This window comes from Monodon monoceros, unplaced genomic scaffold (assembly GCF_005190385.1).
Source record: "Monodon monoceros isolate NGI ecotype Baffin Bay Population unplaced genomic scaffold, NGI_Narwhal_1 Super_Scaffold_19, whole genome shotgun sequence".
In the NCBI taxonomy this organism is placed as follows: domain Eukaryota; kingdom Metazoa; phylum Chordata; class Mammalia; order Artiodactyla; family Monodontidae; genus Monodon; species Monodon monoceros.
This window is the reverse complement of record NW_021703775.1, coordinates 37,400,662-37,423,423: the sequence shown is the minus strand read 5'-3', so window position 1 is coordinate 37,423,423 and position 22,762 is coordinate 37,400,662. Positions and strand designations below refer to the sequence as shown.

Here is a 22,762-nt window from a genome sequence, read left to right as displayed (position 1 = left end):
CAGGGTGGCCAGAAAAGAATAAAAAACTTATAAAGCTATTAAAAGATAATACCATAAAGGGAGAGATTTTAAATTCAAGTACATTAACTACATTAAATAAACTGAAATTGAGGAGACAAACTCACAGGTGGGACCAGATATTAGCAACACATATCCATAAAAGGTTCATATTAAGATTTTTTTGACTTGTACAAATTAATAAGAAAACGACAATAGGAACTTCACACCAGAAAGTTCCTTGTTGTTCAGTAAACATGAAAAGGAGCTCAACCTCATTTTTAATTGGGGAAATGCAAATTAAAACCACAGATACCACTACATGCTCACCAGAATGACTACAATTAAAATGTCTCACCAAGTGTTATCAAGAACATAGAGTAATGAGAACTCTCATATACTGCTGATAGTAATTTAATTTGGTATACATGAGCACTTGTGCATCAGGAAACATGTTAAGGAATGTTCATAATACTACTACTTGGACTAGTTCCAAACTGGAAATAACCCATCCACCAGCTGTAGAATAGATAAGCAAATTGTGATTATTCATACAATGGCATTAAAGCAAATGTTAGTTACATGTAGTAACATGGTTGAATCACAAAAACATAGTATTAAAACAAATGAGATGGGACTTCCCTGGTGGCGCAGTGGTTAAGAGTCCGCCTGCCAATTCAGGGGACATGGGTTCGAGCCCTGATCCGGGAAGATCCCACATGCCGCAGAGCAACTAAGCCCATGGGCCACAACTACTGAGCCTGAGCACTAAAGCCCACGAGCCACAACTACTGAGCCCATGTGCCACAACTATTGAAGCCCGTGCACATAGAGCCTGTGCTCCGCAACAAGAGAAGCCACTGCAATGAGAAGCCCGCGCACCACAACGAAGAGTAGCCCCCATTTGCCACAACTAGAGAAAGCCCGTGTGCAGCAGCAAAGACCCAATGCAGCCAATAAATAAATAAATTTATTTCAAAAAAAAAATACAAATGAGACAAACTAAACTGTAGTGTTTAGGAATACATCCTTAAGTGGTAAAAGGTATAAGCAAGAAAGTGAGAACCATAAAAGTCGAGGTAGAGGTTATCCTTTGGGAAGGATGGAGGCAATTATGGTTGGGAATGGGCCCAAGAGGAATCCTGCAGTATTGGCAATATTCTGTTTTTTAGTGTGGATAGTGTTACATGGATATTTGTTAAGGTATACATTTATGTTTCATGCTCTTTTCTGTATGAGTATTATTTTTTGAGATACTGAGAAAGGTGTAAAAGTGTTAGTAGGATGGTATGATGGGGCAAAGAAGAACAGAAACATACAGTCGTCTTTAAAGGAATGTTTCTATAATGAACCAACCTCTCAAATTTAGTCTTTTACGTGACAGGGTTGTAAAGTGAAGGACCACATGGTTGTTCTTCGTGATCAAGGTGAAGGTGAAGATTTGCTGTCCTGCCCAACTGCCAGAATACTGGATGATCTGCAGAAACACAAAGATGTCATTCTTGTGCCTTTTGCTAAAGATACAGTCAGGTGAGGTGGGGGAAATGGTGTACTGCGGCTTTATTCAATGGTTCGCATCCTGGAATCCTCTACCCCCCAGTACCTCCCCAAATCAGTAATGGCAGTCGATTTCATTATTTCAGAAAGCCTAGCTGAAATTATATGTTAGCTTACAATAAGAGCAAGCAGATGTTTATTTGGTAGGAAAAAAACCTCTAAATACTGGAAGTCCAAAGGGAAGAAAAACTAATAATAGGAGTTCCTGGTGATTCAAAGGGTGGGGCCCACACTCCAATTTTAGAGGATTTAAAAAATGTTTTCCAAGTTACTTAAGCCCATCTTAGCTAATTGATGGAACTAGAAAAAAAAATTGATGGTTGAGGTTATCTTTGCATAAATTTGAACTCCTTGGATTCAGTAATTAATGAAGTCACTTCCATCATTTTACAGTTGCAACAGGCTGTCAGGTTGGGGGTAGGAGGACTCTAATAATTAAAGCTGTCCTCAAAGCAGTATCCACCATAGCAGCCTGTTTCACCACCTGGCAGGTACAATGCTTGGAGTATAGTGGTGCTCCCCCCACATGGAGTGACTTATGCTGGGGGAGTCACTAGATGCATTAAGAAATGTAAATGTTGAAGTGGCATACCTTTATACTCAAGAACTGTATTTCTAAAGAGCAATTTATAAAACATTTGCAATAAGAAAAGATATTGTTTGCATTTAAATTCTTAAGAAATTGGGGAATTCCCTGGCGGTCCAGTGGTTAGGACTCAGCAGCTTTCACTGGCAGGGCCCAGGTTTGATCCCTGGTTGGGCAACTAAGATCCTGCATGCTGCGCAGCAAGGCCAAAAAAAAATCTTAAATTGAACACTTCTCCATAAAATGTCTTTTCCTTTCAAGTGATTCTGGTGGTCCTTGTGATGAAAAGGGTCTAGACTGTGATGTTTTACTGGAGCCAAATACACCATGGGGCCCCAAGAGTGGGGAGCTCAATGCTGTAAGTAGCTTGCTTCATTTATTCTTTATTTATAAAAACAATTGATAATATTTAATTTTTGACAGAAATTTGATCTGTTTAAATTAATACTGAAATTTTCCATTAATATGCATTAACTCTCATAACAAGGTATTATGCTGAGTTAACAGGACTATAAGGATGATGCATTCCTTGCACTCAAAGAATTAATAATTAATCAACTTAAATTTGGGGGAAAATATAGTCTTCAGGGTTTATTATGGACAAATAATGATTTGAGAAATGAAGATAGTATGAATGGGATATTTTATCCCCTCCTAGTCCTGTAAACATTTTTTGGTATGAAATTCTTTTTGTTAATTGTATTCAGTAATGCATTTAGTTTTTCCAGGGTTTCAAAACTGAGATATTTTCAAGGTGACTGGAAAGCTTTGATTCCTTTGATTCCTGTTACTAACAGCCAGGGAGTCTCTGTTTGCCTGTGAACTTCCTGTCTGTGTTAGTTGAAGTAGCATTTACTTGAGAAAATGAAATATTCCATGTAAAATGCATTATAAACTTTAGATGGCTGTGTTTAATAACTAACATTTATTTATAAATTATATACAAAATAGCAAATTAGATTTCTTGAATATCCATATATAATCTGGTTCCTTAATTTATAATAGAATATAAACATTAAAAAGTGATTGAAATAATTCACAATATAAAATTATATTATCTCTATATGTGATTTACTTGTCCTTTGGAAATGACCCTAGGAAATGTTGATTTTTTTTTTTTTCTTTTTTGTAGACATACACATTTTTTCTGGGCAGGGAATACAAAAGATTGTACTATATCATTTTTAGATGAGTTTAAAATTATGTTTCAACCTAGAAGGGAATGAACTTTTTAAACTTTTTCCAACTCTTCTACAATATCCATATGAAAATAAGGAGCTGCAATCTGGGTAGATGCAGATATATTAATCTCTTATTACTTTGTCTTTTTTATAGTTCTTATCACTGAAAAACTGGACACTGCAGCTGGTAAGTGAGCAACTATATTTCACTTTCATGAATCTCTTTCTTCCTAAATCAAAGTTCAGTTTAATAGAATCTCATGAGTATCTAATTTTATAGATTTTAGTTAAATGTATATCATCCTTTTCAGCTTCTGTAAGTTCGCACTTCTTAAAAAGTCATTGTTTAAAACAGACACATACTCCATTATCTAGCTGCATAATCCATAAATTTTCTTAAATGACTTTTTTAAAGTCACTTTTAAGTCACATTTAGAACATTGAACAAAACAACATATCAATTAAGTTCCAATTATTTGGTTGTTTGATTGATTTATTGATTTTTTTTTGTTTTTTACCTATTTGCCATTACTATGCCATCTGCCACCAGTATTCACAAGAATGGAATAGAAATTTGTATCAGTGATAACAGACAGTAGGGTAGATAGATGGAGGAAACTGATGACGATACATTCAGATGATCCAGCACCACATTCACCCAGAGAATGTGCACATTTACTTGTTTATGAGACTACATTCATATTGGCAATTATTGTATTTTAGTTTAATCTTTTTTTTAGGTTTATTTATTTATTTTTGGCTGCATCATGTCTTAGTTGCAGCACGCGGGATCTTCGTTGAGTCATGAGGGGATTTTTCGTTGTGCTGTGCACGCTTCTCTAGTTGTGGCATGTGGGTTTTTTTTTTTTCTCTTTTCTAGTTGTGGCACGCAGGCTCCAGGGTGTGTGGGCTCTGTAGTTGTGGCGCGTGGGTTCCAGAGACTATGGTCTCTGGTTTGCGGCACGCAGGCTCTCTAGTTGAGGCACACGAGTTCAGTAGTTGTGTCATGCGGGCTTAGTTGCCCCACGGCATGTGGGATCTTAGTTCCCTGACCAGGGATCGAACCCGCATCCCCTGCATTGGAAGGCGTATTCTTTACCACTGGACCACCTGGGAAGTCCCTAATTTAATCTTAATATCAAGGAAAATACTTTCAATTGAGTGATAGAAGTACAGTTCAACAAATACCGAGTACTTATAATGTGCCTATCACTCTGCTAGAATCTGTGAAGGAAATAAATTTTTAAAATATTTAATGTAATGCTATCTTGTCCTAAATGTAGAAATTCTTACATCCATTTCCTGAAAGTTGTGCTAGACAGTGGTCATTTTATCAGTTCTTGTTTGGCTCATTCATCCAAAATAAATTTAGATGAGTGTGTTTGAAAGAATTCATTGGTGATGTGATAATACACAGTTTTAATACAATGTATTTGTTTTTTCAATTCAGAAACAGCAGTCATTATTTTCAGAAGAAGAAGAATATACCACTGGGTCCGAGGTCACTGAAGATGAAGTTGGAGATGAAGAAGAAGTATCCAAGAAACAAAGTATGGATTTCTAAGTTAAAAATCAAGTCTCACTTTTATGAGGAGGGTATATTCCAAAGGATTTAATGCAAGGGATGAAGAATTGGCTTTATAAGTCTACATGGTAGGTTACAACATGGAAAAAATAAATAATAGAGGCTTCATCAGGATTTCCTAACCCTGACACTAACACAGAATACTCATAAAGTTATTTTTTTTTAAAGTGCTGTATACTAAGAAATAACCCTCCAAGTTTTCATTTCAGGTGTAACCTAATGGGTTTCTCGAAATGTGTGACTATCTAATTGTACCTGAGATGATTTGAAGTGACACTCAAATGAAGCATTAAATAATAGTCATCAAAGTATGATTTTTTAAGTTAAAACCATAACTTTATACACCTATAGAATGAACGTGTGTCAAAATTTTTCAACCCATTAGTGAGAGAAATAGCAGGGAAAGTTAGGGTTAGGGTTAAGCATTTGAAGGCTCAGGTATTTGTAGGGATTTGAAAGAAGAATGTTAAAAAAAGATTGCAAATTAGATACAACACTGATTAATGTCATACAAGGCAATAAACGCATAACCACCGGGGTTATCTTTGTTTTCCTTTTTTCCTTTTTTTGGCCCCGACACGCGGCATGCGGGATCTTGTTTCCCCAACCAGGGATCAAACCCGTGCCCCCTGCAGTGGAAGCGCGGAGTCTTAACCACTGGACCAACAGGGAAGTCCTGGGGTTATCTTTTCTATTGGACAGAAATCATTTGCATTTCTGTTAGAAAAATTTGTAAGGTAACATGAAAATTCACAGTATCTGGGCCTTCAATCAATAGTAGACAGGAAAGTCAAACATAAGGACGTTCTCTTAGAGGATTAAGTAAGCAGTCCTCCAGTATATCACTTAAAGGACATGCAGTCTTCCCTTTGTCTTATTTCTAAGTTTTATATAATTTTTCTTTACATGTTGAATTCCCCTAATGAAAAAACTAGTCATTTATCAATTATTTTTCAATACTAATTAGTGAAGGAGAAAATGCTACTATGTTGTGTGTGTGTGTGTGTGTGTGTGTTTCACAGTTGATTGAGGTATAGTTTACATGTAATAAAATTCATTCATTTTTAAGTGTACACACTGACGACTTTAAGCACAGTTGTATAACCACCACCAAAATCAAGACCTAGAATATCACTCCAGAAAGTTTCCTTCTAACCCTTTACGCTCAGTTCCCTTTCCCCACTCCCAATCCCAGGCAACCAATAATCTGCTTTTTGTCACTGTGGTTTACCTTTTCTAAGATCTCATATAAATGGAATCATGAATAGCCTTTTGTGTCTGGCTTCTTTCACTTAGTATGATGTTTTTGAGATTCATCCATTTGTTGTGTGTATCAGTAGTTTGTTCCTTTGTATTGCAGAGTAGTGTTCCATTGTAGAAATATACCATAATCTGTTCATCCATCCACCATTTCATGGACATTTGGGTTCTTTTCAGTTCTTGGCTGTTATGAATAATGCTGCTGTGAACATTTGCGTAAAAATTTGTGTGGACATATGTTTTCATTTCTCTTGGGTAGATACCTACAAGTGGAATTGCTGGGTCACAAGCTCAGTGTATGTTTAACTTTATAAGAAACTGCCAAACTGTTTTGCAAAGTGACTGTACCATTTTGCATCCCACCAGCAATGTATGAGAGTTCCAGTCGCTACACATTTGTACCAATACTTGGTATTATTGTGGTTTTTTTTAATATTAGGCATTCTAGTGCGTGTGTAATTCTTCGCATCTTTTCACGTGCTTCTTGGTCATTTATATGTCTTTTTTGTGAAATGTCTGTTTAAGTCTTTTGCCTTAAATCTTTTTTAATTGAATTGTTTGCCTTATTGAATTGTAAGAGTTCTTTATATATTTGTGGATACAAGTCCATATGTTTTGCAGATATTTTTCCCTAGTCTATGACTTGCCTTTTACTTTTATTAACATTGTCTTTTGAAAACAAAAGTTTTTAATTTTGTGAACTATAATTTTTTAGCTTTCCTTTTATGTTTCAGACTTTACTAGCTAAGAAATCTTTGGCTACCCCAAAGTCACAAAGATTTTCTATGTTTTCTTTTAGAGGTTCTATGACTTTAGCTCTTATATTTAAGTATACAGTACCTTCCAGGTTAATTTTTGTGTGTGGTATGAGGTAAGAGTCAAAATTCCTTTTTTTTTCCATAGGCATAGCCAGTTGTCCTAGTACTATTTGTTGAAAAGACTGTTCTTTCCCCATTGGATTACTTTAGCAACTTTGTTAAAGAATCAGTTGACCATTACATATGGATCTACTTCTGAACTTTGTTCTCTTCCATTGATTCTTCTGTCTTTACATCAGTATATCAATGTCACACTGTCTTAATTTTTGTAGTTTTTAGTGACTCTTGAAATCAGTGGTGTGAGTCCTCCAAAACTGTTCTCTTGTCTTAGTTTATTTTGGTATTGGAATTGTGTTGAAGCTGTATGTTGCTCTTTTTTTTCCCAATGGCAAGTCTTCCAATCCATGAACACGGACTGTCTCTCCATTTATTTAAGTCTTCTTTAATGTCTCTCAATCATGTTTTGTAGTTTCATTATGCAAACGTTGTAACATCTTTTGTTAAATTTGTTCCTAAGTATTTTCTTATGCTTTTATAAATGGAAGTAGGTTTTTTAAAGTTTCCAATTGTTCATTAATGGTAATATTGAAATACAGCTGGTCTTTGTGTATTGACTTTGTATCCTATGACCTTGCTAAATTGACTTAATTTTTCTTTGCTTATTAGATTGCTTTCAGTATGTATGCCTTTTATCTCTTTGTCTTGCCTTTTTGTGTTGGTTAGGACCTGATGTTGAATAGAAGTGGTGAGAACAGACATCCTTGCCTTGTTCCTTATCTTAGGGGGAAAGCATTCAATCTTTATATTTCTAAAGATTTTTTTTTGATGTGGACCATTTTTAAAGTCTTTATTGAATTTGTTACAGTATTGCTTCTGTTTTATGTTTTGGTTTTTTTGGCCGCGAGGCTTGTGGGATCTTAGCTCCTCGACCAGGGATCAAACCCACACCCCCTGCACTGGAAGGCGAAGTCTTAACCACTGGGACTCCAGGGAGGTCCCCTCTATCTTTAACCATTAAGTATGTAACGTTAGTTGTTGGCTTCTCATAAACGCCCTTTCTTAGGTTGAGGAGGTTCTTTTCTATTTCTAGTTTGCCACATGAATGGGTGTTGAATTTTGTCAAATGCTTTTTCTCCATCTACTGAGATGATAATATAGTCTTTCTCCATCATTATATCAATATGATGAATTACATTGATTTTTCAAGTGTTACATCAGTCTTCCGAGGTAAGCTTCACTTGGTCGTGAGGTGTTTTTCTCTTTATATGTTAGTGTATTGGACTTGCTTGTATTTTGTTAAAGATGTTTTGTTTGTGTTCATGAGGGATATTTGTCTGTAGTTTTTTTGTGATGTCTTCTTCAAGTTTGTTATCAGGTTAATACCTCATAAAATGAGTTGGAAAATGTTCACTTCTCTTTTCTGAAAGAATTTGTGTAGTATTTGTATTCTTTCCCTTAAAAGTATGGTGAAATTCAGCAGTAAAGTCATTTGGGCCTGGAGTTTTCTTTATAGGAAGCTTTTTAATTATCAGTTAAGGTCTTTAATTAATATAGTGCTATTCAGGTTTTCTATTTCTTCTTGAATGTTTTGATAATTTCTTTCAAGGAATGTGTCCATTTCATCCAAGTTGTCACATTTATTGGCATAAAGTTGCTCACGGTATTTTCTTATTATCCTTTTCTGTCTGAAGGATCTCTAGTGATGTCCCTCTTTCATTCCTGATATTGATAATTTGTGTCTTATCTCTTTTTTTCTTGGTCAGTTTAGCTAGAGGGTTATTAGTTTTGTTGATCTTTTCAAGGAACCAGCTTTTGATTTCATTGACTTTCTCTATAGTTTGCCTATTTTATATTTCATTGATTTTCCCTCTTATATTTACTATTTCCTTCCTTGTAATTACTTTGGACTTAATTTCCTCTTTTTTTTAGGTTCTAAAAGTGGAAACTTAAATCATTGGTTTTTGTTGGGTTTTTTTTTTTGCGGTACGCAGGCCTCCTACTGTTGTGGCCTCTCCCGTTGCGGAGCACAGGTTCCAGACGCGCAGGCTCAGTGGCCATGGCTCACGGGCCTAGCCACTCCGCAGCATGTGGGATCTTCCCAGACCGGGGCACGAACCTGTGTCCCCTGCATCGGCAGGCGGACTCTCAACCACTGCGCCACCAGGGAAGCCCAAAATCATTGTTTTTTTACTTCTTTTCTAGTATAAGCATTTAAAGCTATAAGATTCACTCTGAGCACTGCTTTTAAGTATTCATAGACTTGATATATCTTTTTTTCATTTATATTCAATACAAAATATTTTCTAATTTCCCTTATGATTTTGTCTTTGACCCATGTGTTGTTTAGTAATGTGTTTAATTTCCAAATATTTTCAGATTTTTCTGGATACTTCTCAGTTGTAGGTTTCTAATTTAATTCCATCATGGTCAGAAAATGTACTCTGTGGTTTCATCTTCTAAATTTTATTGACACGTGTTCCAGATGTGCATGAAAAGAATGTGAATTCTGCTGTTATAGGTGGAGTAGTCTTTAAAGGTAGGGTCAAGTTGGTTTGATTTTCTGGTACAAGTCTTCTCTAATCATATTCTGACTACTTGTTCTATCAATTACTAAGAGAGTAGTATTGAAATCTCAAGCTATGCTTGTTAATTTATGTATTTTTCCTTTCAAGTCTGTCAATTTTTGCTTTGTGTATGTGTTAGAGCTTTGTAATTAGGCACATATACATTTATAGTGTATTGACTCTTTTCTCATGATCTACCCCTCCTTGTCTATAGTAAAACTGCTTGTCTGAAAGTCTGTTTTGTTTAATATTAACATAATCACTCTAGATTTTTTTTGTTTACCAGTTGGATGACATATCTTTTTTCTATCCTTTTATTTTCAACTTCTTCGTGTTTTTAAATTTAAAGTGTGGGGACTTCCCTGGTGGCGCAGTGGTTAAGAATCCGCCTACCAATGCAGGGGACACAGGTTCAAGCCCTGGTCTGGGAATATCCCACATGCTGTGGAGCACCTAAGCCCATGTGCCACAACTACTGAGCCTGCGCTCTAGAGCCTGCGAGCCACAACTACTGAGCCCGCAAGCCACAACTACTGAAGGCCGCGTGCCACAACTACTGAAGCCCGCGTGCCACAACTACTGAAGCCCGTGCACCTAGAGCCCATGCTCCGCAACAAGAGAAGCCACTGCCATGAGAAGACCACGCACCACAACGAAGAGTAGCCCCTGCCCGCCGCAACTAGAGAAAGCCCACACACAGCAACAAAGACCCAACACAGCCAAAAATAAATGAATAAATAAAATTTAATTTAAATTGTGTATCTTGTAGATAGCATATTGTTGGTAATTGCTTGTTTATCTAGTTTGACAATCTCTGCTTTTTTTTTTAAATTTTTGGCTGTGTTGGGTCTTCGTTGCTGCGTGCGGGCTTTCTCTAGTTGTGGTGAGTGGGGGCTACTCTTCGTTGTGGTGCGCAGGCTTCTCATTGCAGTGGCTTCTCTTGTTGCGGAGCATAGGATCTAGGTATGTGGACTTCAATAGTTGTGGCTCGCGGGCTCTAGAGCACAGGCTCAGTAGTTGTGGAACATGGGCTTATTTGCTCTGCAGCATGTGGGGTCTTCCCGGACCAGGGCTCGAACCTGTGTCCCCTGCATTGGCAGGCAGATTCTTAACCACTGTGCCACCAGGGAAGCCCAATCTCTGCATTTTGACTGGAACATTTATTCTATTTATATTTAATGTGTTTATTGATATGGTTGTATCAGGTCTGCCATTTTGCTATTCATTTTCTAATTTTCTCAGATGTTTTGCTTCTCTGTTTTGCCTTTCCTGCTTTTTTTGTGCTAAGAAAATAATTTTAGGGTATTATTTAAATTATTTTATTTGCTTTTCAGTTATATTCTTTGCATTTGTTCTAAAGATTACAACATGCCTCTTTAACCTATCACAATCTACTTAAAGGTAATATGAATTATTCCAGGTAAAATAGAAGAACCTTAAAATAATATATAGCTCCATTTTCTTCCCCTTCTTTGTGCTATTGTTGTCATATATATATGTGTATATAAATATCATATATCATATGATATACATATCATACATTTATATGTATATAAATGTATATTTTTGCTTTACACAGTTATATGTCATTTAGAGAAGAATAAAAGAAAATATATACAATTAGTCTTTTATATTTATCATTTGTCTCTGTATCTTTGTTACCATCTGATGTTATTTTCTTTCATTCTGAAGGACTTCTTTCATTATTTCCTGTAGTGAGGTATACTAGTGAATTCTCTTATTTTTATTCATCTGAAAATGTCTTTACTTTTGTGGTGGTTTTTTTTAACATTTATTTGGTTGTACTGGCTCTTAGTTGCAGCAGGCAGGCTACTTAGTTGCGTCTTGAGGGCTCCTTAGTTGCAGCTCACTGGCTCCTTAATTGCAGCACATGGGATCCTTAGTTGTGGCATGTGAACTCTAAGTTGAGGCATGTATGTGGGATCTAGTTCCCTGATCAGGGATCGAACCGGGGCCCTCTGCATTGGGAGCGTGGAGTGTTAACCACGGCACCACCAGGGAGGTCCCTTGCTTTTGTTCCTTTTTTTTAATATAAATTTATTTAGAGAGGGCAGACAGCAGAAGCAAAAAGAGCTACAATCCTGCAGCCTGTGGAACAAAAATCACATTCACAGAAAGATAGACAAGATGAAAAGGCAGAAGGCTATGTACCAGATGAAGGAACAAGATAAAACCCCAGAAAAACAACTAAATGAAGTGGAGACAGGCAACCTTACAGAAAAAGAATTCAGAATAATGATAGTGAAGATGATCCAGGACCTTGGAAAAAGAGTAGAGGCAAAGATCGAGAAGATGCAAGAAATGTTTAACAAAGACCTAGAAGAATTAAAGAACAAACAAACAGAGATGAACAAAACAATAACTGAAATGAAAAATACACTAGAAGGAATCAATAGCAGAATAACTGAGGCAGAAGAACGGATAAGTGACCTGAAAGACAGAATGGTGGAATTCACTGCTGTGGAACAGAATAAAGAAAAAAGAATGAAAAGAAATGAAAACAGCCTAAGAGACCTCTGGGACAACATTAAACGCAACAACATTCTCATTATAGGGGTCCCAGAAGGAGAAGAGAGAGAGAAAGGACCTGAGAAAATATTTGAAGAGATTATGGTCGAAAACTTCCCTAACATGGGAAAGGAAATAGCCACCCAAGTCCAGGAAGTGCAGAGAGTACCATACAGAATAAACCCAAGGATAAACACGCCAAGACACATAGTAATCAAATTGGCAAAAATTAAAGACAAAGAAAAATTATTGAAAACAACAAGGGAAATACGACAAATAGCATACAAGGGAACTCCCATAAGGTTAACAGCTGATTTCTCAGCAGAAACTCTACAAGCCAGAAGGGAGAGGCATGACATATTTAAAGTGATGAAAGGGAAGAACCTACAACTAAGATTACTCTACCCAGCAAGAATCTCATTCAGATTCGATGGAGAAATCAAAAGCTTTACAGACAAGCAAAAGCTAAGAGAATTCAGCACCACCAAACCAGCTCTACAACAAATGCTAAAGGGACTTCTCTAAGTGGGAAACACAAGAGAAGAAAAGGACCTACAAAAACAAACCCAAAACAATTAAGAAAATGGTAATAGGAACATATATATCCATAATTACCTTAAGTGTGAATGGATTAAATGCTCCAACCAAAAGACACAGGCTCACTGACTGGATACAAAAACAAGACCTATATATATGCCGTCTACAAGAGACCCACTTCAGACCTAGGAACACATACAGACTGAAAGTGAGGGGATGGAAAAAGATATTCCATGAAAATGGAAATCAAAAGAAAGCTGGAGTAGCAATACTCATATCAGATGAAATAGACTTTAAAATAAAGAATGTTACAAGAGACAAGGAAGGACACTACATAATGATCAAGGGATCAATCCAAGAAGAAGACATAACAATTATAAATATATATGGTCCCAACATAAGAGCACCTCAATACATAAGGCAACTGCTAACAGCTATAAAAGAGGAAATCGACAGTAACACAACAATAGTGAGGGACTTAAACACCTCACTTACACCAACGGACAGATCATCCAAACAGAAAATTACTAAGGAAACACAAGCTTTAAATGACACAATAGACCAGATATATTTAATTGATATTTATAGGACATTCCATCCAAAAACAGCAGATTACACTTTCTTCTCAAGTGCACATGGAACATTCTCCAGGATAGATCACATCTTGGGTCACAAATCAAGCCTCAGTAAATTTAAGAAAATTGTAATTATATCAAGCATCTTTTGTGACCACAACGCTATGAGATCAGAAATCAATTACACAGAAACGTAAAAAATACAAACACATGGAGGCTTAACAATACATTACTAAATAACCAAGAGATCACTGAAGAAATCGAAGAGGAAATCAAAAATACCTAGAGACAAATGACAATGAAAACACAACGATCCAAAACCTATGGGATGCAGTTCTAAGAGAGAAGTTTATAGCAATACAAGCCTACCTCAAGAAAGAAGAACAATCTCAAATAAACAATCTAACCTTACACCTAAAGGAACTAGAGAAAGAAGAACAAACAAAACCCAAAGTTAGTAGAATGAAAGAAATCATAAAGATCAGAGCAGAAATAAATGAAATAGAAACAAAGAAAACAATAGCAAAGATCAATAAAACTTCTCAAAGCTGGTTCTTTGAGAAGATAAACAAAATTGATAAACCCTTAGCCAAACTCATCAAGAAAAAGAGGGAGGGGCTTCCCTGGTGGCACAGTGGTTAAGAATCCGCCTTCCAATGCAGGGGACACGGGTTCGAGCCCTGGTCAGGGAAGATCCCACATGCCTCAGAGCACTAAGCCCGTGCACCAAAACTACTGAGCCTGCGCACTAGAGCCCGCGAGCCACAACTACTGAAGCCTGTGTGCCACAACTACTGAAGCCCACACGCCTAGAGCCTGTGCTCCGCAACAAGAGAAGCCACTGCAATGAGAAGCCTGTGCACCACAACAGAGAGTAGCCCCCACTCTCAGCAACCAGAGAAAACCCTCATGCAGTGAAGACCCAAAGCAGCCAAAAATTAAATAAATGAATAATTAAATAAAAAATAAAAAAAGAAGAGGGAGAGGGCTCAAATCAATAAAATTAGAAATGTAAAAGGAGAAGTTACAACAGACACCGCAGAAATACAAAGCATCCTAAGAGACTACTACAAGCAACTCTATGCCAATAAAATGGACAACCTGGAAGAAATGGACAAATTCTTAGAAAGGTATAACCTTCCAAGACTGAATCAGGAAGAAATAGAAAATATGAACAGACCAATCACAAGTAATGAAATTGAAACTGTGATTAAAAATCTTCCAACAAACAAAAGTCCAGGACCAGATGGCTTCACAGGTGAATTCTATCAAACATTTAGAGCAGAGCTAACACCCATCCTTCTCAAACTCTTCCAAACAATTGCAGAGGAAGGAACACTCCCAAACTCGTTCTATGAGGCCACCATTACCCTGATACCAAAACCAGACAAAGATACTACAAAAAAAGAAAATTACAGACCAATATTACTGATGAATATAGATGCAAAGATCCTCAACAAAATACTAGCAAGCAGAAATGAACAACACGTTAAAAGGATCATACACCGTGATCAAGTGGGATTTATCCCAGGGATGCAAGGATTCTTCAATATACGGAAATCAATCAATGTGATACACCATATTAACAATTGAAGAATAAAAAACATATGATCATCAAAATAAAAAACTTTTAAATATTAACAAATAAAATCCAGTAAAAAAAAAAAAGGTTAATATATCAAGTAATTGACCAAGTAATGTTTATATCAGGAATGCAAATTTGGTTTTACATTTGGAAATACATTTCACCATATTAACAAAATAAAGGAGAAAATCCATATCATCATCTAAAAAAAATTTATTAATTTATTTTTGGCGGTGTTGGGTCTTTGTTGCTGCTCACGGGCTTTCTGTAATTGCGGTGAGCAGGGGCTACTCTTCTTTGTGGTTCACGGGCTTCTCCTTGTGGTGGCTTCTCTTGTTGCAGAGCATGGGCTCTAGGCACGCAGGCTTCAGTAGTTGCAGCACGTGGGCTCAGTAGTTGTGGCTCCTGGGCTCTAGAGCACAGGCTCAGTAGTTGTGGCGCACGGGCTTAGTTGCTCCACGGCATGCGGGATCTTCCTGGACCAGGACTCGAACACGTGTCCCCTGCATTGGCAGGTGGATTCTCAACCACTGCGCCACCAGGGAAACCCCTTGCTTTTTTAAAAAAATTAATTAATTTATTTATTTATTTTTGGCTGCTTTGGGTCTTCGTTGCTGCACACGGGCTTTCTCTAGTTGTGGCGAGTGGGGACTGCTCTTTATTGCAGTGCGCGGGCTTCTCATTGTGGTGGCTTCTCTTATTGCAGAGCACGGGCTCCAGGCACGCGGGCTTCAGTAGTTGTGGCACGCGGGCTCAGTAGTTGTGGCTCATGGGCTCTATAGCGCAGGCTCAGTAGTTGTGGCACACGGGCTTAGTTGCTCCGCGGCATGTGGGATCTTCTCGGAGCAGGGCTCGAACCCGTGTCCCCTGCACTGGCAGGCAGATTCTTAACCACTGCGCCACCAGGGAAGTCCCTGCTTTTGTTTTTGAAGTACAGTTTTCTTGATATATAATTCTTTGTTAATAACACTTTTTTCTTTTTGCACTTTAAATATGTTGTTTCAATGTCTTCTGGCCTTGATTGTTTCTGATGAGAAGTCAGTCATTGTGATAAAATTGGTCTCATATATCTCAATATTTTTCCTTGTTTTTTACAGAGGCTAAAATTTCCAGTGGTGGTAGTTTTCATTCTTGTCTTGTTCTTTATTCAATGATAATGCCTTTAGTGTTTAACCATTAAACATAATATTGGCCAGAGTTAAAAAATAAACAAATAAATATGTCATTTCAATGTCTTCTGGCCTCCATTGTTTCTGATGAGAAGTCAGTCATTGTGATAAAATTGTTCCCCTCTGTATGTAATGTGCACTTTTAATCATGCTGCTTTCCAAATTTTCTTTTTATCTTTAACTTTTAGAAGCTTAACTATGATATGCCTAGATGTGACTTTCTTTGAGTTTATCTTACTTGGGATTTGTTGACCTTCTTGGATCTGTAAATTAATGTTGTCTTACAATCTTTATTCTTTAAGTATTTTTTTTGCCCCTTTCTCTCACTCGTTTTCTGGAGCTCCAGTACACCTATGACCTTTTGTTAACTTCACATTCACTGATTCATTTTTCTGCCATTTCACATTTTCTCTTGAACCCATCTGGTGCATTTTTTCATTTCAATTATTGTGCCTTTCAGCTCTAGAATTTCCCCCTGGTTCTTTTATACTTTACGTTTCTCTGTTGAGATTCTCTATGTGCTTACTCAATACTACCATTTTTCCTTTGAACATATGTATAATAGTTGCTTTGAAGTTATTGTCTCCTAAGTCCAACATGCTGGCCCTCTCAGAATCAGTTGCTATTGACTGTTTCTTTTCTGGGTGTTTTCTGACTGTTTCTTTTCTTTTCACTTTCTTTATCTCATAACTTTTCAGTGAAAACTGGACATCGTAGATTATCTTTGTGCAGCTCTGAAATCTCTTTTGTTCTTCTGAGGATTGTTGGGATTTTTGTTCTAGTAAGCAATTAACCTGCTGGACCCAAACTGCAAAATCTGTCTCCTGGCTGGTATGCAGTGGATGGTGTTTTTCATAGGTTTTTTGGCTGCTGACTGCTACTGCGTTAGCCTGCCCCCACCCCACCCCCGGGGGCCACACCAGCCTGTGTAGTTTAGTGGTCAGCCAAGGATTTGGACAGAATTTATATTCAGATTTGGGGGCTTACCTGCTGAGTGGTTTCCTTGCTTTTTGGGTTCCCTCCTAGATTCCTACTTGTTTTTCCAGTTCCCAAGTCTGACCTCTGATACCTCAAGACTACAAGACTCTCAGAAGCTCAAGCTAAAGGCAGTTTGGGGAAATCATTCAGTCAAAAGTCACAAGAAACTCCCACATCTCGCAAAGAACAGTTCTGTCTTGCAAGGATCAACACCCCACCCTGGTTTCTGCTTGCCTTTTTAGCGGGGCTTCCTAGGGTCTCCCATATACCTGCAGAGTTTAACACTCAGCTAGGAATTGGGCATAGTTTATACTCACATTTTAGACCTCAAGTCTCTTTCTTGCTTCCATATTTTCCCCTTTAAATTTCCAGCTTCTTGGGGATTCCCTGGTAGTCCAATGGTTAGGACTCTGTGCTTCCACTGCAGGGAGCATGGGTTCAATCCCTGGTCAGGGAACTAAGGTCCCACAAGCCACGTGGCACGGCCAAAAAAAAAATTCCAGCTTCTCTGTTGCTTCGAACTTTATCATCTTCTCTCTAGAACTCAAGGCTGTAATTTTCCTCCCTGAACTGGGGAGGTGGGGAAGTGTCCTCAGACAAGAAAGTCACAAACTCACAGCTCTTAGCTCTTGCATCTTTCAAACGTAAACACTGAACTTTCTGTCTTCCTTTGACTATTCCCCAGTACCTGCAGATGGTTGTTTATAATATTTTTGTTCTGTTTTTAGGGAAGGAATTATCCAGCCTTTTCACATTGCCATTATCATATGTCCCACCCTATCATGGCTTCTAGAAATTTTATAACGCTTAAATCTCCCACTTTAACAAAGAGACACGTCAGGGACTCAGGGCTTGCCAGCAGGCAAATAAATCTATCCAGATTATTGATGTTGTTTTGTCTTTATTCTGTTATCTTCAAAATTAGCTTCTTTGTAGCACATTTTACAGGTTTTTCATTTATGGTAGTGATAAAGTTTCCCTTTTAAGATAGAGCAAAAAGTGTGAAGGTGGTGTACAAATAATTGATATTTGGGAAACAGTGTTCTAATGTGCTATTCTTAACCTTCAAACATTGTTTTTAGAGAAATACTTCTTTCCCCTCCTTTTTGCCTCTCTCCTTTCTCCACTAAACTGTCAGCCAGAGTAAAGCAGAATACTGACTGCAGGAATGCCTTAGTTTCAAATATACCTTGTCCCAGATCTGGTTCTTCACAAGATCATTTATTTTCTACCTTCATAGCCCACATCCTGCATGAACAAAAGACATTTTAAAGATTTTTTGTGAGCTCTTCTCTCCTCCCATTCTCAAATTGTGTTTTTCTGGGTTATAGTTATTTTTTATATAAAAAATTTGGAATTAGGAGGTGTGACTCCACTGGCAAATTAGATTCAGAGAAAGAAATATGAATAATTTCCCCAACATTTTTCTGTATTTAATTTCACTGGCACTTGGAATTCATTGCCCTCATTTTTTTCCGCAAAGATTTTCACCAAGTAGAAAGAAGAAAAGTAATTAAAATGAACCTCTGTAAAGCAGTTTTAGTTTGATTTCTCCATATAGTTACTTTTTATCCCAAGGTAATTTGTTAGTTTTTAAAAACAATGTTTTATTTTTCAGTGGTTTTATTGTTTGAATGTGACAAGTGCATGGGAAACGTATATGGGACTTATGCTCATAACATTGACCTTCTGTTATCAGGGAAAAAGGAGAAGCCAAAGAAATTCACTAAACAACCAAAAAAGCAGATGTCTTCACCCTGTGGTCAGAAGAAAGAAAAGGCATTGGAGAAGGTAACACTAAATTATCTATTACTATTCTAAAGTTCATATTGAGAAATAAGCAGGTACAGCCAGGAAAAATTTGAAAAAGAAGAGTAATGAATGCCACAGTGGAATGCTAGCAGTGTAAAAATGAGTGAAGAATCACTATAAAGACTGAGATTAAAGATCTCTAAGGTATATTGACACATGAAAAAAGGAAAGTGAGTTTGGGGGAGAGAAATTAGGGGTTTGGGATTAGCATATACAAACTACTACTATATATAAAATAGATAAACAACAAGGTCCTACTGTATAGCACAGGGAACTATATTTAATGTCTTATAATAAACTATAATGGAAGAGAATGTGAAAAAGAATATATATATATATACATATATATATATAACTGAATCACTTTACACCAGAAACTAATACAACATTGTAAAGTAACTATACTTCAATAAAAAGAATAAAAGAAAAAATGAAAAGTGCAGAGCAGTATGTATAGTAGCATATTATGCTACCATTTTTGTAGAATAGATGAAGGAATATATATGAATTTTCTTGTATATCCATAAAATATCTGTGGAAAGCTATACAAGAAATTGATAAAATTAGTTGCCCCTAAGGAAGGGAACTGAATGTCTGGGGGACAGAGGCTTTTTAATATATGTGCTGTTTGTACTTCTTGAATTTTGAACCAGTATTACTTGTTCAAAAAATAAGTAGCCTTTAAATTTTTAAAATAAATATTTTATGACCTTTTAAAATTATTCTTATTTCCCCGTGCCTTCAAAGGAAGGAGTAAAAAGCCAGGTAGGAATAAGAGAACAGTATAACTACAGTTAGCTAAAAGAGAAACTATAGATTCTAAAAATGTGTGAAAAGCTGGGGTTCAAACAAGTTCCACACAATATATGTTGGATGGGTTGTACGTTCATCTCCATATTAAGGACCACAGGCACAGAATGAGTGAATTCTAAAAGATTGCATAGAGGTGGGGGGCTTCCAGGTCAGACAAATAAAACTGGGTTCAAATTCTAGGTCTGTTTCTCTGTGGAAAGTTTCTTAACTTCTCTGAAGCTATTTATTATGGAGGTAATAATAGCACCTATCTCACATGGTAGTTGCAAGGCTTCAGTGAAAGAATGCTTGTAACGCTCTTGGTACAGTATCTTGCACCCAATAAATGTAAACTCTTTATATTACCTATAACGCTAATCAATAAATATGTTCTAATTGGGCCTTAATGTTGTCTACTTTTTTTTAGTCAACTTCTAGAGATGTGTCTCCTTTCATGTGAGTATTGCTCCTTAATCCAGTCAGATGTTCACTGTAAAAGCATCAGTGCTGATTTTTGTTTAATTTTTTCAATAGTGTGAGTATGCAGAAGAATAAGTGGGATGCCACAAGATCCTTGAGATTCAACCAAGATGCCCAAAGAGAAGATGGTAAGTTTTATTATTTGTGTAGTGTACAAATTAGGTCTAAATAGCAATGATAGGAATCTTTTATTTTATGAAGTATGCTGAATAGCTTTAAAGATTCCAACTGGAATAAGGCCCAGAATTAGCACATTCCCTTAGGCATCAACCAGAGTTTCATTACTAGACAATCCCAGTAGATAATATGTTGTTTTATGTATCTGTCATTTTGAGGCCTCTCAGACTGACTTTAATCCACTACTTCCACTCTCAAGAAGGCTGAATATGTCTTAGGCTGATTTACAGTAATATTAAAAGCAGCACAGTTATCTGTATATGAGCCATTTTGCCACTTGCAGCCTAAAATCCTTCAGAGATAAATAGGTGTATGTGTCTATAAATAATATCCAATGATATTTTCATAAACTCTTGATGATTGCAATCTTCTTTAAGAAATAAAAGTAATAAAACATCCTCATAAAAAGTAAGGTTTATTAATTTTTACCTTCAGATCAACGGCGGATGTCTGAAATTACAGGGCACCTAATAAAGATGAGATTGGGTGATCTGGACCGAGTCAAGTCAAAGGAAGCAAAAGAAGTAAGAATTATGTACTCGTGTACTGTGCTTGCTTGGATTTGCCTTCCTACTTTATTTTCATCATAAGTATAAAGATGCTTTATAATTTTAAAAGAGTAAATTTTTTATGTATTTTTATATTCTGTACCAGTTAGCCAGTTTGTTCACATAAGTTTTTCACCACCTCTTACAGTCCATAGGTCCTCTCTATAACACACATAGTAAAGTACGTTGTTACTGAAAGTGTAATGTCCAACCAAGAGCAGATTAACTGTCCAGAGGGTGACCCCTGGAAGTTGCTAATTTTCATCAACTCTGCATGCAGTGCTTAGACATTATCTTTAAAATAAGATGTTATCTTGATGAAAATGATCACAAGAAATACCTTACTCTTACTGAATTACATGTTAGTCATAACATTATGTATCATCATTAGTACCAGTATTATGTATTCACAGTAACACTTGCCCCTAATTCTTTTATTTAAAAATTTACTTCCCTACAAGAACAAAACACAGGAAAAAAAATCTTTATCACCATGGGTTAGGCAAATATTTCTTAGCTACCACACCAAAAGCATTATCCATAAAAGAAAAAAATTGGCACATTGGACTTCATCAAAATTTAAAACTTCTTTTTGAAAGGCATTAATAAGAGAATGAAAAGACAAGCCATAAACTATGAGAATATATGTGTAAAATATTTATCTGGTAAAGGATTTATATCCAAAATATATAAAGAATTCTCAAAACTCAATAATAAAATAAACAACCCAATGACAATAAGTGGGCAAAAGATTAATCATACACTTCAGAAAGAAGGGATACAGGTGGCAAATAAGCACAGGAAAAGATGCAACATCATTAGTCATTAGGGAAATGTAAATTAACACCTCAGCAAGATAGCACTATACACCCACTAGAATATCTAAAAAAGTTTGGGTTTTTTTTTGTTTGTTTTTTGTTTTTTTTTTGGCTGCATTGGGTCTTCGTTGCTGCGCGCAGGCTTTCTCTATTTGTGTCGAGCGGGGGCTCTTCTTCGTTGTGGTGTGCGGGCTTCTCATTGCAGTGGCTTCTCTTGTCTGGAGCACAGGCTGTAGGTGTGCGGGCTTCAGTAGTTGTGGCTTGAGGGCTCTAGAGTGCAGGCAAGCTCAGTAGTTGTGGCACACGGGCTTAGTTGCTCTGCGGCTAAGAAAGTTTTTTAAATATGCTGGCAAGAATATAGAGCAACTGGAACTCTCGTATATAGCTAGTAAGGATGCAAAAGGGAATGCCTACTTGGGAAAACAGTTTAGCTGTTTCTTATAGCATTAAGTGTTTACTCACCATACAGATCATTTCAGACATATCTTTACAGTGGCTTTATTTAGAGTTGCCAAGAGCTAAAAACAACCCAAATGTCCTTTACATGATAAATGAGTAAGACTGTAGAATAGATAAAAAGAATGAGCTATTGGTACATGCTGCAACATAGATGAATATCCTACACGTTATGCTAAGCAAAAGGAGCCAGATTCAGAAGGCTACAGACTGTATGATTCTATTTATATAATGTTCTGGTAAATGCAAAAGTATAGGGACATAAAACAAGTCAGTGGTTGCCAGGAATTGGTAGTGTCAAATCGTTGGACTTAAAAGGGGCACAAGGGGATTTTCTTGGGGTATTTGAACTGTTTTATGTCTCCATTATGAGTGGTTACACAACTATATGCATTTGTCAAAACTCAGAACAGTGCACTAAAATGGGTGAATTTTACTTATATAAAATTGTAACTCAGAGCCTGAATTTAAAAAATCAAAATAAAATTACTTCTAAGTTAAAAAGTAATGCCATTTCAATAAAGCAGAGCTTCTATTGGTTCCTTAAAGATAATAACTTAATTTTTCTCCTTTACTGTGCAGTTTGCAGGAGGTATTTATTCCAGGATCGAAGCACAAATCAAGGCCTCAGTGCCAGTCAGTGCACGGCAAAGCAGCTCGGAGAAAAACACAAGGTGAATCCGCATAAATGAATCCAGAATGCCACTAGCTTCGAAGTGATTTTTTTTTTTTTTTGTAAAAAGCATATGAACACTAGA

The 22,762-nt window shown here is 36.7% G+C and overlaps 1 protein-coding gene across 1 annotated transcript in view; it reads left to right on the top strand.

The window, feature by feature from the left end:
• The window catches only part of KIAA1841 (KIAA1841 ortholog), a 66,666-nt gene that overhangs the window by 41,227 nt on the left and 2,677 nt on the right, over positions 1-22,762 (top strand). The window contains exons 12-20 of the mRNA XM_029231405.1: positions 1,382-1,527; positions 2,402-2,498; positions 3,476-3,508; positions 4,772-4,871; positions 18,621-18,712; positions 19,953-19,981; positions 20,060-20,133; positions 20,618-20,706; positions 22,587-22,678. Coding sequence (XP_029087238.1) covers positions 1,382-1,527; positions 2,402-2,498; positions 3,476-3,508; positions 4,772-4,871; positions 18,621-18,712; positions 19,953-19,981; positions 20,060-20,133; positions 20,618-20,706; positions 22,587-22,678 — 752 coding nt within the window. The remainder of the gene's footprint in view (positions 1-1,381; positions 1,528-2,401; positions 2,499-3,475; positions 3,509-4,771; positions 4,872-18,620; positions 18,713-19,952; positions 19,982-20,059; positions 20,134-20,617; positions 20,707-22,586; positions 22,679-22,762) is intronic.